General features: G+C 44.2%; 1 protein-coding gene and 1 pseudogene across 1 annotated transcript in view; one reads left to right on the plus strand and one right to left on the minus strand.

Annotated features, from left to right (window-relative positions):
• Positions 1 to 15,477, minus strand: part of CREB3L3 (cAMP responsive element binding protein 3 like 3) — a 38,956-nt gene that overhangs the window by 12,102 nt on the left and 11,377 nt on the right. Inside the window, exons 2-5 of the mRNA XM_054717504.1 lie at positions 7,966 to 8,040; positions 6,773 to 6,940; positions 6,532 to 6,664; positions 604 to 671 (exon numbers count right to left, since the gene is read on the minus strand). Coding sequence (XP_054573479.1) covers positions 604 to 671; positions 6,532 to 6,664; positions 6,773 to 6,883 — 312 coding nt within the window. The 5' untranslated portion in view covers positions 6,884 to 6,940; positions 7,966 to 8,040. The remainder of the gene's footprint in view (positions 1 to 603; positions 672 to 6,531; positions 6,665 to 6,772; positions 6,941 to 7,965; positions 8,041 to 15,477) is intronic.
• On the plus strand, positions 11,780 to 12,399 carry LOC103294229 (ferritin light chain-like; annotated as a pseudogene).

Consider the following 15,477-nt stretch of genomic DNA (forward strand, 5'->3'; position numbering starts at 1 on the left):
CAGCGTAACTAAAAACCCCTCCTTGCTCCCCAAAAATTTAAATCCTGGTGTATATTTCTCAATGCATCGATCATTATTTATTCATGCAACAAAAATTTAATGAGGACCTACTATGTGCCACACATGATGTGTTCCTTGTATCAACAATAAGTTACATTGCAGCAGTTGCTCCTCCCGGGGGCGGGGGGGGTTGGCACTGAGAAATGTCTGGGGACATCTATGGCTGTCACAACTGAGGAATATTCCTGGCATGGAGTAGGTAGGGGCCAGGGATGCTGCTTAGCACCCCAGTGTCCATGACAGCCCCACAGAGAGTGACATGACCCCAATTTCAGCAGTGCCGGGCGGGAGACCCTGTGTGACAGTAGCTGTCCCCTCTGGATGCTGGTATCATTATCTTGTCCCTTGCTCCCAGATCTCTCTTATTTCCTTTGCAATGGCTCTGAGGTGGATCTTTAAGGGATTTGTTTGGTTTGGCTTGTCTTTAGTGATCCCGTCATAATATTTACTCAGCTTTCGCTGTGGAGGCACTGCGCCAAGCCTGTCCTGGCAGGTGTACCAAGTAGGTGAAATCTTCCGGACTTCTTTCTGCCTCCCCCTTACCCCATTCATGACTCTCAGGAGTCCAGGTTCCCTTGAGACAGAATTCCTCCTCCTCCTCTGGTGAAAACCTGCCAGAAAAAAAGGATGTGGCATTACTCATTTATATCTTCATGTAGATTAAGACCCTCCTACTCCCCCTCCCCAGAATATTCGTATTTCTTTAAATTTTTATAATTATAGACTTCAGAAGGCTTTCATAAACCCCAATGAAGAAATATCTGGCCCTGATCGGTTTGGCTCAGTGGATAGAACATCGGCCTGCGGACTCAAGGGTCCCAGATTCGATTCCGGTCAAGGGCATGTACCTTGGTTGCGGGCACATCCCCAGTGGGGAGTGTGCAGGAGGCAGCTGATTGATTTTTCTCTCTCATCGATGTTTCTAACTCTCCCTTCCTCTCTGTAAAAAATCAAGAAAATATATATTTTTTTTAAAAAAAAAGAAATATCTGAACAAGTAGGATAAGGATAAACATTTGAGGGAGAGCAGGACTTTTCGATACCCTTGACATCACATTATCCCATTGACTAAACAAAACCACCTACTTCAAATTTCCATAATAGATCCCACCAATATGTTTAAGTGTGAAACACAACCCCAAAAGGATGCTGTGGCCAAACCAGATGAGGGAGCACTGAGTCAATAAACAGCTTTGCAAAACTTATCAGAGCCTTTACACTCTTGGAGCGAACAGAGTTTGTAGCATTTCCCAAACATAATTGTATAGGTGTGTTTTGTTTTTCATTTTTACTTGATTTGTTCTGAACCATTTCTGACATATGAAAACGTTAAGAGATAACCACTAGAATGACTAAAATAAAAAGATAGACAACGTCAGAAGTTGTCGGAAGCTATGGAGCAATTGGAACGCTCACCCACTGTTGGTGGGAATCAAAATGGCCCAATCACTTTGGTAAACTTTGGAAAACTGGCAGTCTCTTACAAAGTTAAACATTTGTTCACCATATGACTTAGCAATTTCACTCCTGGGTATTTACCCAAGAGAAATGCAAGTGTATGTTCACAAAAAGACGTGAAAGTTCATGACAACTCTATTCATAACTGTCCCCAACGGGAAAGAACTCAAATATCCAACAGCAAGAGAATGGATAAACAAACTGGTATATCCATACCACACAGTACTACTCAGCCAGCACTCATCAATTGAACACACCTAAGACCTGCATTATTATTGTAAATTAATTCTACCTCAATAAAAAGTATACAAAATATATAATAAATAACCATGTACATAAAACATTTAGAAACAACCAAAACATTATAAAAGTATCCATTTTTAAAAATCCATCAATAGGGCATTGATTAATAGAGTCTGATGCATTCACATAATGGAATATTATGTAACTGTGGAAATGAATAAGGATTAGTTGTACATACTGATAGGGGACAATATTATAAACATTGCACCATATATTTTCTTTACTGTGGTATGCATTCAACCCATTTATTTATTTATTTTATTAATTTTAAAAATATATATTATTATTTATTTATTTATTTATTTATTTATATTTTATTGATTTTTTACAGAGAGGAAGAGAGAGGGATAGAGAGTTAGAAACATCGATGAGAGAGAAACATTGATCAGCTGCCTCTTGCACACCCCCTACTGGGGATGTGCCCGCAACCAAGGTACATGCCCTTGACCGGAATCGAATCCAGGACCCTTGAGTCCGCAGGCCTACGCTCTATCCACTGAGCCAAACCGGTTTCGGCAAAAAATAAAAATAAAATAAAAATAAAAATAAAAATAAAAATAAAAATAAAATATATATATATATATATATTTTCAGAGAGGAAGGGAGAGGGAGATAGATAGAAATATCAATGATGAGAGAGAATTATTGATCAGCTGCCTCCCTCAGGCCCCCCCGCAACCCGGGCATGTGCCCTGACCGAGAATCAAACCCTGACCTCCCAGTTCACAGATCAACGCTTAACCACTGAGCCACATCACATCTTCATTAGGACCCCACAAGCAGGGCGAGGACAGGGCCTCTGACTGAATGCAGCTGTGACCCCGCGTTAGTGCCCGCCAGCTGGTATCAGTTTGATTGCATGATTTCAGAATTTGATTTCTGCTTCCTTCTAAAAACCTCATTCCCCTATGTTGCTGGTAGACTAGCCCCTCTAGAGGAGGCAAGCTAGCCTCCACACACCTCTAGCCTAGTCCCTCCCACCGCGAGCTAACGTTCAAATTCAACCCATTTATTTATTATCATTATTATTGTTTTAGTCCTTAACCAAGGATTTTTTTCCCCATTTATTTTTCTTTGCGAGAGTGGGAGGAGAGAGAGAGAGAGAGAGAGAGAGAGAGAGAGAGAGAGAGAGAGAGAGAGAGAGAGAGAGAGAGAGAGAGAAACATCAACTGGTTGCCTCCCACACACGCCCTGACCTGAGCTGGCGGATCAAACCTGCAACCGAGGTGGTACACGCTCTTAACTGGGAATAGAACCTTGAGACCCTTCGGTCCACAAGCCAATGCCCTAACCACTGAGCAAAGCTAGCCAGGGCTCAACACACATTTATTGTCTATTCTGTGTTAGGCAACAAAAATGTCTTTTGTTCCTTCCGTTCGTCTATATTGGTTCAGGAGCTTAGCTAATCAGAAAGAGGAAGAGGTGTGGGGTAAAGAGCTAAAAAGTCCCCAGCTATGTTCTGGCCATTATGGCTCAGTTGGTTAGTGTTGTCCCGTGCACCTAAAAACGTTGCTGGTTAGATTCCCCAACAGGGCACATGCCCAGATTGTGGGCTCGATCCCCAGAAGGGGGGATGCAGGGGGCAGCCGATTGGTTTTCTCTCCCTCTCTCTCTAAAATCAATAAAGACATATTTAAAAAATAAAAATAATAAAGTCTCCAGCTAGGATTCATCTGTAAAATAAGGACAATCATCATGGCAAGATCTACTGTGTGCACTATCCCCAGTGCCTGGCACCATGCCTGCCACACAGTAGCTGCCCACTCAGTACTTACAGAAGGCACAACTGAACATCTATAAATATAACTGTTGCAGCCTGTAAGCCAGTTCTGGCTCTCTGCTTGTTTTTGTAAATAAAGCTTTATTGGCACACAACCACACCCATTTGTTTATGTAACGTCTGTGGCTGCTTTATATACAATGGCAGAGTTGAGCAGTTGCAACAGAGACCCTGTTGCCTGCAAAGCTGAAAATATTTAGTGTCTGGTCCTTTTCAGAAAAAGTTGGAACTTGCCATTATTAGAAATAGCAAGGTGTAGCAGATTAGACCTGCTCTGCCCAATACAAGAGCCACAGGCCACTATCGCTATTGAACACTTGAAGTATAAAGGGTGTAATCGAGTACAATGTTATTTCATTTTTGTTAATTTGAAATTTAAAACTAATACTCAAGTCACTTAATGGACAAATTTTGAGTATACATGAAACAACCTGGGTTTATGAATCTACGCTTTTTACTATAAACTTTCTGAACTCCATAAGTACACATCAAGGATTTCCGATAAAGATTTAGTGACCAAATTGATAAGCACATTGGGTGTCCAAGATTAGTATGAAGAAAAGTGAAGTACCATATTCATAATTTTGATATTGACCACATGTTGAAATGAAAATAGCTTGGATTTATTAATACAATAATTTAGATTAACAAAATATATTCAGATGAAGGTTAATTTTACTTTGTGCTTTTTAAAATGTAGCTGCTAGAAAATTTAAAGTGATACGTGATATTTCTCTCAGACAGTGCTGAGTTAGAACAGGGCCTGGGTTCAAATCCTGACTCTGCCCCTTGTCACTATGTGACTGTGCTTCTCCCTGCCTCAGTTTCCTTATCTGCAAAATAGAGGATAAAGGACCTGCTTCACTGGGTTGTTGGGAGGATTCAATGGATTAAAACATGTGAAATGCTTGGAAGGACCTCCACAGAGTCAGGTCTGAAAACCTGGCAGTCATTGTGGTTGTTACTATTATTACCAGTCTGTGTCTCTATAAGAAACATGTTGTGCTCCAGTCCTGAGACGCTTGGCAAATGCCCCCTGCCTGTCACTTCTGGGTGGCCTCAGCCCTTTGGCCATAGCACAAGCCTGGTCCTAACGACAGTCCCCATTTTGCACAGGCGGGCAGAGGGGCTAATAAGGGGTTATGACTCACTGTGGCCACACCATGAGTCAGCCACCGTTGAGACAACGCCCAGACGGGGGCTTGCCCCTTGTCACCATGTCACCTCCCATTTTTTTCGGCTTCTCTCTACACTTCTCTTTAAGGTCAGTTTTGCAGGGAAGAAGCGAGGGGTTCCAGCTCCTCCCCCACCCTTTTCCTCCTCCTCTCCTCTGGGTCCCTCCCTTGGGATGTGGCCTTGCCAGGGAGTGAGTAAAACCCTTGTGACATGGGTGTGGCAGGGCAGGCCAGGGGCTGGGGGAGAGGGGGAACTCTGATCTGCCTCTTGGGCAATGCTAACTGATTAGCACCGAATCCTGGAGACCGCCCAGTTCTCTCTCCTCTTACATCATCCCCTGTGGCATTTCCAGAAAGTTCCGGGCTCCTGGGAGTGGGTGAAGACAGGGTGTGAACCAGGGTCTCCAAACACCATGAAGGAGGAAAACTTGGTGGGGAATGGGCCCCCTCTGCCCTTCCTAAAGATTGAAGGATATTATGTCCAATAATTCATTCATTCATTCCTGTGACCACTATTTATTGAGCACCTACTGTGTGCCAGTGTTGGGGACACAGCAGGGAACATACATATTCCCCACTCCCTATCCCAGTGGAGCTTATTGGGGGAGACCGATGCTAAATAATATCATTTGTGCATAAGCAAGAAAATAAGTAATATTAAGAGACCATGTATAGAAGTAAAGCAGGGCCCAGCCAGTGTGGCTCAGTGGTTGAGCATTGACCCATGAACCAAGAAGTCGCCAGTTTGATTCCAGTCAGGCACATGCCTGGGTTTCAGGCTCCATCCCCAGTGGGGAGGTGTGCAGGAGGCAGCCGATTGATGATTCTCTCTCATCATTGATGTTTCTCCCTCTTCCTTCCTCTCTGAAATCAATAAAAATATACATTTTTTAAAAAACATATTTAAAAAAAGAAAACAGGAAAGAGATGGAGAGTGTGGGGTGAGTTGTAATTTTATATAAGGTGGTCAGGTGGGAATGTGGAAAGAGTGTTGGGAGCAGAAAGCAGTCGTGTAAAGGCCCTGAGGTTGGAGGAACAGCATGGGGTTGGAGCAGAGTGAGCAAAGGGGAAGTAAGGAAGGGGACTGAGGGCTTTGTTCCCCTCCGGTAAAAAGGCTAATGGTCAGTCCTGTGATGGCTCTAGAAGTTTCTAGAAGGGGCTGGGCGGGACATGTGTGTGGCAGGGTTAAAAGGCCTGGGTATGTGTGTGTGTGTTGTTTTTTTTTGATCCTCACCCAAGGATGTTTTTCCATTGATTTTTAGAGAGAGTAGAAGAGAAAGGGAAAGACAGAGAGAAACATTAATATGAGAGAAATGCATCAATTGGTTGCCTCCTGCACGAGCCCTGACCAGGGCTCAGGCTGGGGAGGAGCCTGCAACTGAGGTACATGAGCTTGACAGGAATCGAACCCAGGATCCTTAGGTCTGCAGGCCCAGGCTCAATCCACTGAGCCAGACCAGCTAGGGCAGGATACTGTTCTTTAAGCCTGCTGTTCAGGGCTCACTCTTAGCTTCACACAGCAAGGTGGTCCCCCAGCTTCAGAAGGAGTGGTCCCTGGGGCAGTGCCCCATGAAGGCCTTGAGCCTAGACCAGCAAACACGGCCGGCCCCCACGCATCTCCCATCCCCACCTCTCCCTCCATGTCTGCCACCATCTCCTCCTGGTGATTGCTTTATGGCTGGTGGGTCCAAGGTCTAAGAAGACCTCTCACCAGCCAGAGGAGGGCTCTGCTGGCTTCAGGTATGGTCATCTCACCTTCCTTCCTGTTGCGGGGGGAGGAGACAGAGAGGGTGTCTCCTCCCGTTCCAACCTGGGACTCTGGGAAGGTGCCCAGAGGGTGGGGTGGTAGGCATCTCTGGGTCTCCGGGCACTGAGTGCGTCCTGGCTGCTGAAACAAAGTGACACAGACTGAGCGGCCACAACAACAGAAATGTATTATCTCCCAGTTCTGGAGGTTGGAAGTCAAGGTGTGGGCAGGGCTGGTTCCTACTGATACCTCTCTCCTTGGCTTGTAGATGCTGTCTTCTCCCCGTGTCTCTGTGTTCACATTTTCTCCTCTTATAAGGACACCAGTCACATGGATCAGGGCCCACCTTAATGACCTCATTTTAACTGGCTACATCTGTTAGGATGGTATTTCCAAATACTGTCACGTTCTGTGGTCCTGGGGGTTAGGATTTCAACATATGAATTTGGGGTGGGGTGGAGAGGGGAGAAGACACAATTCAACCCACAACACCTTTCCCAAACTGTTACAAAACCCAACCCTGATGGTCTTGACTCAGTGGTCACCTCCCTAGGAAGCTGCCCTTATCACCCCAGCCAAAGTCACCCCAACCCCAGTCAGTCTTGCATACACCTTCGAGGGGCTCCGTTTACTTATCTATGTTATCTGTTTACACCAGGGAGCAGGAACCTGTCTGTTTTGGTCACTGATGTGCCCCCCTGAAAAGGATCCCCTACCAGCAAAGTGGCTTCAACAGACTTGTGGAATGAGCCTCACATTCAATGTGCACAGTAGATCCCAAGAGAAATGGGCCTGCTCGAGGCCAAGTTCAAATGTCAGCCTTGTCTCAGAGCAGTTCATAAATTTCCTATCTTGTGCAGAATTACTTGGGGTGCAAAGAAACCAACATCCTGTCCCCAGCTCAGCAACACACTGGCTGTGACACCACGAAGTCACTTCTCCCCGCTGAGCCTCTGTTTTCCTGTCTGTAAAATGTGACCATTGATCCAAAGGTTATAAGGTCAAACATGGGATTAATGTTTAATCCCAGGGAAAATCTGATCAGGAGTGGCGTTCGACTGAGTCATGGGCCAAGTTGTGTACACATGAGGAGAGGCCCGCCACCCCACGTGCGCGAGGCTGGCCGAGCTGAGCTAAGGCGGCACCCAGCCTTGGTTCTTCTCCCTGGGATCTCTCAGCCGGAATGTCAGAAGGCCGCTGAATGCTCAGATCTCCACCAGGATCTCCAGGTTAGAGAATGCCAGGGAGGTCACCAGCCTGCAATAGGACCAGCCTCAGCAGAACTTAGTAACATTTATTTTCACACGGCATGTCTTTGTACAGTTACCTTCTATTTGGGGTATCTGATAGTGGTCTCAATTTACCATTAGAAAGTGGTTTTCTAAAATAAATGTATCAAAGGAATAAAGCGAAGTTGACGATAAACTGAAGGTTGAACTAACTTTTTTCTTCAACAAATTTATCTTTAAAGGAAACATTGTAACACCAGGGTAAATTAAAAGAACAGCACCAGGCACCTAAAACAGAGGCAAGGGAAAAGAAACGTTATTAAATTCTAGGCACTACTGTTGCCTGTGGAAGGTTCTGGACTGGGTGACTCTGTTAAAACAAAATTAGTAAATAAGTGTTTAAAACACATCAGTACCCAGTTGAGTGCTTTTTTATTTAATCAGAAGGTTTAAAAGAGGATTGACAGGAAGTAATTTCTTATCTTTCATTAGTTTCTTTTTATATGCAATTTTTTACATGCAAGTATGCATGCAGAACTCACTTTGTGCAGTGAATCCTCTCAACACCTCACTCTTTTGGACTTTTTTCTCCAAGAAAAACAGTGCCATTCCTCCTAGGCCCAGCTTCCAGGTCTAATAAAAACCAGAGCTAAGCCCAGCAGGCGTGGCTCAGTGGTTGAGCATCGACCTATGAACCAGGAGGTCATGGTTCGATTCCTGGTCAGGGCTCGAACCCCAGTGGGGGGGTGGCAGGGGGGGAGTGCAGGAGGCAGAGGATCAATGATTCTCATCATTGATTCTTCTATCTTTTCTTCTTCCTTCCTCTCTGAAATCAATAAAAATATTTTTTTAAAAATACAAACAAACAAAAACGCAAAGCTAGTATTTATTGATCACTCACTCTGCCAGGCACTGTGCTAAGTATGTGGATCCTCCCAAACCCCCAATGAGTGGGGGTTTTGTCATAACCACTTTATAGATGAGGACACGAAGGCTCAGAGAAGAGCTGTCTCTTACCCAAGGTTGCAAGCAGTGATGCCAAAATTCAAAGCTGGGATATAAAGCCAGACTGGCCCCTGGGTGGCAGTGCTTATGGCAACGCCAGGCAGGAGGATCTGGGCTCTGCATAGCTACAACTCTCTGGGTTCAACCCAAGCCCCACTCCTTGCAAGCTCTGTGACCTTGAGCAAGTTACTTGGCCTCTTTGTGCCTCAGCTTCCCCTCTCCAAAATGAGGATAATAGTAAAGATCCAGTTAGCTCCTACCCGTAAGCACTGGCATACCAAAGATGCGCTGAGGGACGCAGCCCGCCCCAGGCGTTATCAGTGAAGGGGGACAGTGTCTTTTGAAAATTCAGAAAGGAGAATAAACCCTATTTTATTAGTTGCTTTTCTATTATCGCTGTGTGTAGGCAATTCTGAACCATGTCAGTGATAAAATACTCTCCCCCTAAGAAATCTGTTATTGGTCTAAACCAGAGGTCAACAAACTTGTTCTGTCAAGAGCCAGAGCGTAACTATTCTCAGCTGTGCGGGCCGGACGGCGACCTGGCAGCTGGCAGTGGCAGTGCGAGAGCCACCGCAGACAATTCGTGAATGCGGGAGTGTGGTTGTGTGCCAGCCACCTTCAGATGTGGATGCTGAAATTCAAATCTTCTTTACTTTGCACATGTTGTGAAATATTATTCTCCTTTTGATTTTTTTCCCCAACCAGTTAAAAAAAAAACAAAAAAACAAACAAAAAAACATCCTTAGTTCCTACAAAAATAGACATTGGGCTGGGTTTGGCCAGCAAGCCCTGGTTTGTCAACTCCTGGTCTAAATCAGCAATTTTCAATCTTTTTCATCTCATGGCACACATAAACTAATTACTAAAATTCTGCGGCATGCCATAAATATATTATGTTTTTGCTGATCTGACAAAAAAATAAGTATAATTTATAATTTTCTTCCTTTTGTTAATCCTCACTAGTGGATTTTTTTCCATTGCATTTTAGAGAGTGTGGAAGAGAGGGAGGGAAGGAGAGTAAAAGAGAGAGAGAAAGAGAGAGGGAGAGAGAGAAACATTGATGTGATAGAGACACATGACTGGTTGCCTCCACGCACATGCCTGACCAGGGGTGGGGAGCGAGCCCACAACCCGAGTACGTGCCCTTGACCAGGAATCAAACCCAAGACCATTTGGTATGAGGACCGATGCTCCAACTACGGAGCTATTCCTGTGCTGGCTGCTGTCATTTATGTTATTTGACAATCTCAGGGAAAAGAGGTCAGTGCCCCTGACTGAACAGACAAGCACTGCATGTTTTACAAACCGTTGTGGCACACTGGTTGAAAAGTGCTGGTCTAAACTATTGCTGTGGTTGCTGTTGATGTTTAGAAGCTGTGACTGAGCACAGTCTTATGATTTATCCTTTAATAAACACTGTATTCTACAGGGAAGTGAATTTTGAGAACTCTTTATTAGACATTTGGACACACAGCGGCCTCATATGCTTATTTTGAGAATTAATTCTTAACAATTCAGAATCCTTAGAGTTCTCTTTGGGCACAGTTCATGTCACACATTCTTCTGTTTAAGCAGTAGATTCTAAAAAACAATGATGGCCCTGTGATTTCAAATGCAAAGAAATTGAGTTTGAGCAATTTCACATCCTTTATTCTGTCTGATCACTTGAAGAATCCATCTGTATTTAAAATTTCAAACAGTGAGCCAAAACCGGTTTGGCTCAGTGGATAGAGCGTCGGCCTGTGGACTGAAAGGTCCCAGGTTCGATTCCAGTCAAGGGCATGTACCTTGGTTGTGGACACATCCCCAGTAGGGGGTGTGCAGGAGGCAGCTGATTGATGTTTCTCTCTCATCGATGTTTCTAACTCTCTATCTCTCTCCCTTCCTCTCTGTAAAAAATCAATAAAATATATTTTAAAAAAATAAAATTTTAAACAGTGAGCCAAACTGTAAATTACATCATTTTTATTTGGTAAGCTCAAATCTTCATTCAAACACAAAATTTCTTTCCTGGATTTGATCCACATCTTTTATTTTTAAATATGTTTTATAAATTTTAGAAAAAGGGGGGAGGGGGGCTGAGAGAGAGAGAGACATCAATGTGAGAGAGAAACACCTATTGACTGTCTCTTGCATGTACTCTGACCAGGAACTGAACCCAAAACCTGGGCATGTGCCCTGACCAGGAATCAAACCGGTGACCTTTCAGTGCATGGGACGACGCTCAACCAACTGAGCCGCAGAGGCCAGGGCTGAGCCATATCTTTTTCTTTTTTCTTTTTTAATATTTTTATTGATTTTTCACAGAGAGGAAGGGAGAAGGATAGTTAGAAACACCGATGAGAGAGAAACATCAATCAGCTGCCTCCTGCACACTCCCTACTGAGGATGTGCCCACAACCAAGGTATATGCCCTTGACCAGAATCGAACCTGGGACCCTTCAGTCCGCAGGCCAATGCTCTATCCACTGAGCCAAACCGGTCAGGGCTGAGCCATATTTTTTAAATGGAAATGTCTTCTTTAAACTGTTATTTATTTATTTACTAAATTGTCATGTTATTATTCATTACTGTAACAGACTAGTATGTAAAGACAAGTTTTGCTCCAAAAATATTAATTAATGGAGCCCTGGTTGGTGTGGCTCAGTTGGTTGAAGCATCATCCCATATACCGAAAGGTCAAGGGTTTGATTCCTGGTCAGGGCACACACCCAGGTTGTGGGTTCAATCCCCAGTTGGGGCATGTGCGGAAGGCAACCAATCATGTTTCTTTCTCGTATCAATGTTTCTCTTCCTTCCTCTCTCTAAAATTAATTTAAAATTTAATTCAGAGACAGTGCCCTCCGCAGTCCTGGGTCTGTCTCTTGCTTCAACAATGTTTGGATGGAACAGACCCAGGGATGCCTGTTCTTCCAGCCTCCGACCACCTCCATCATCTTTTCCATCGCCACCTTCAGAACCACCTCCGAGATCAGCCAACACACCCTTTTTTTCTACCTTAACTCATTGCCGCACAACCATGAGCTCCCAGATTCGTCAGAATTATTCCACTGAGGTGGAGGCTGCCGTTAACCGCCTGGCCACCCTGCACCCGCGGGCCTCCTACACCTACCTCTCTCTGGGCTTCTATTTTGACCACAAGGATGTGGCTCTGGAGGGCGTGGGCCACTTCTTCCTCGAGTTGGTGGAGAAGCAGCACCAGGGCTCCAAGCATCTCTTAAAGATACAAAACCAGTGCCGTGGCCGCATTCTCTTCCAGGACGTGCTGAAGCCTTCCCAAGATGAGTGGGCAAAACTCAGGATGCCCTGGAAGCTGCCATGGCCTTGGAGAGGAGCCTGAACAAGGCCCTTTTGGAGCTGCAGGCCCTGGGTTCTGCCATTCTGCCACGCAGACCCTCCCTCATCTCTGTGACTTCCTGGAGAACCACTTCCTGGATGAGGAGGTGAAACTCATCAAGAAGATGGGCGACTACTTGATAAACCTCCGCAGACTGGCCAGCCCCCAGGCTGGGCTGGGTGAGTATCTCTTCCAAAGGCTCACCCTCAAGCACGACTCGGAGCCTTTGGAGCCCAGAGGCCTTTGAGGGGCCCCTCTGCATTCCCCTGGTGTCTGGCTTTTGTCTGAGCCTCTCCCCAAAACCACTAGCCATTCTTTTAACCACCCTGAAGCCCTCTCCCTTGCTTTGGACCAAAAGGAAACACTAAAGGTTTTTGCAGGGAAAAAAAATTATTTTTTAAAAATTAATTAGTAGAATTAAACAGTATTCATTCATTACTTTTTCCCTTGACTGGCCAGTGAAATCTATTTATGTATGTTACTGGCATGATTATATATGCGATATCCAATAAAATAAAATTTTAATTCACTCTATTTCTTTTCTGGCAATAATTATGTATTGCTTTTCATAATCATCACTGAAACTTCCTGTCTTCTAGAGGAGTGGATGTTAAAAAAGATCTACTCTGGGTGTTAAATGAGCTATATAGACCACTGAATTCAAGCATTTAATATCTGATACCTAGTAAGTGTCAAACAAACATTTATTATCATTGATGCTCCATTGATAAGCTAGACCTGAGAGCAAAGAGCAGTTTTTTGCATTTTTAATGGTTAAAAATAAAGAAAAAATTATTTTGTGACACAGGAAAATTACATGAAATTCAAATTTCAGTCTTCTAAAATAAAATTTCACTGGCATGCAGCCAGGCCCATTTGTGGACATGTAGTCTATGGCTGTTTTGGAACTAGAAGCACAAAGCTGACCAATTGTGACAGAGAAAGTATTTGCTACAAGGAAAAAGTTTGCAACCCAACTGGTGTGGCTCAGTGGTTGAGTGTCGACCTGTGAACTAGGAGGTCACTGTTTGATAACTGGTCAGGGCACTTGCAGGGGGTTGTGGGCTTCATCCCCAGTGGGGGGCGTGCAGGAAGCAGCCAATCAATGATTCTCTCTTATCATTGATGTTTCTATCTCTCCCTCCCTCTCCCTTCCTCTCTAAAATAAAAAAATACACATTTAAAAAAAATCTTTAAAAAAAAAAAAAGTTTGCAGAAACCTGCCCCAATTTGTTAACTCCTCTCTTCCAAACCTCCAACTCTGAAAGCATAGTAGGGGGCTTCTAGGTTCAAAGACAGACACACACACACACATACACACACCCTTTTCTTCCCAACAAGCCTCATGGCAGACCCCTCCCCTTCCTACACAGGGCCTGGGGCTGGGGGAGACTGGAGTTCGGTATTGGCGCCCTCTCCTGGACACCACAAGCAACTGCCTCTTCAACCTCCTTCCTGGAGGACCTCCCTCCATGGTCTCCTGAAAAGTGGGAGGTTAATTTGGTGTCTCCTCCTTTCCCTAATTCTGCCACCTGTCACCTGCCAAGGCCTCCAGGGCGTCCCCCTCCTGGGGTCACAATCCCACCATCCCACCATGCTTTACACACTTGAAGGGTTTTCAATGAATTAAACCAAAGATGTCAACACTCTTGAACAGTGTTGTTACTTTCCAAAGCCCCTTTTATATATATATACCTACAACCTCTTAATTTATGCTTTTTAACTGTATCTTGCATTTGGATAGCATGCCATTCTTTGTTCCCCCAAAGTGTTTCAACCTGCATCATTTCACTTGACACCTGCAAGGACTTGCATTTCACAGTAACGAAATAGGACAGAGCAAGTAAGTGATACGCATGCTTAGACTAACAGAATATTGGGACCAAAACAGAAGACTCAAGTATAGGGTGTGCTGGCTCTGGCTGGTGAGATACACAGCTCTGTATAACGCCGTGTTCAATGACATTACATGGGTAGCTTGAAATTGGTCACAGTGGGAGTATTTACACCATAGGAGATGGCAAATGCTAAAAATTAGGGGTTTTCCTCCTCAGGAGAGCCTCTTGTTACACATTAACCAGCCCACCCAGCAGACTCAAGCTTCCTTGACCCGATCCGATCCGATCTGATCCGATTCTGCTGCAAACACCCATCTTGCTTTTGCATAGCACTTTTTGTTGTTGTTGTTAGTCCTCAGCCGAGGATATTCTTCCATTGATTTTTAGAGAGAGTGGAAGGGAGGGGAAAGACACAGAGAGAGAAACATTGATGTGAGAGAGACACATCAATTGGTTGCCTCCAGGGTCAAGCTTGCAACCAAGGTATGTGCCCTTGACCAGAATAGAACCCAGGACCCTTCAGTCCGAGGGCTGATGCTCTATCCACTGAGCCAACCTGGCTAGAGTGGATTTATTTATTTTATAACTGGAAATTTGTACCTCTTACTCCCCTTCACTAATTTTAGCCATCCGCCCCACCCTTCCTCCCTGTGGCAACCAACAGTTTATTCTCTGTATCTGAGTCTATTTCTGTTTTGTTTGTTCATTTGTTTTGTTTTTTACATTTCACATATAAGTGAAATGATACAGTACTTGTCTTTCTCTGTCTGGCTTATTTCACTTAGCATAATACCCTCCAAGTCCATCCATGTTGTTGCAAATGGCAAGTTTCCACTCTTTTTTATTGCTGTGGAATATTCTATTGTATGTATGGAGCACATCTTCTTTATCCACTCATCTATTGATGGTTGCTTCCATATCTTGGCTATTATAAATAATGCTGCAATGAACATAGGGGTGCGTATACCATTTGGAATTAGGATTTTCGTGCCTTTGGATAAATATCCAGATGTGGAATTGTTGGCTCGTATGATATACCTAATTTTAATTTTTTGAGAACCTTCATACTATTTTCCATAATGCCTGCACCAATTTACAATCCCACTAACAGTGCACAAGGTTCCCTTTCCTCTATATCCTCACCAACACTTGTGTTTTGTTTTTTTTTTAATTTATTTACTGATGACAGCCATTCTAACAGGTGAGGTGATTTTTCATGGTGGTTTTGATTTGCATTTTTCCATGGACATGTGTTATACCCCAAATACCTTCCAACATAAATGATACCCTGTATCAGAAGTTGGCAACATACGGCCGATGGGCCAAATCCAGCTCATGTCTGCAAGTTAAGAGCAAATTTTACATTTTTCAACTGGTTGGAAAAAAAAGTTAAGAATATTTTCTGAGCCCGGCTGGTGTGGTCAGTGGTTGAGCATCAATCTATGAACCAGGAGGTCACCAGTTGAATTCCCAGTCAGGGCACATGCCTGGGTTGTGGGTTCAATCCCCAGTGTGGTGTGTGCAGGAGGCAGCCGACCAATG

The sequence above is a fragment of the Eptesicus fuscus genome, chromosome 6 (assembly GCF_027574615.1).
Source record: "Eptesicus fuscus isolate TK198812 chromosome 6, DD_ASM_mEF_20220401, whole genome shotgun sequence".
Taxonomy (NCBI): domain Eukaryota; kingdom Metazoa; phylum Chordata; class Mammalia; order Chiroptera; family Vespertilionidae; genus Eptesicus; species Eptesicus fuscus.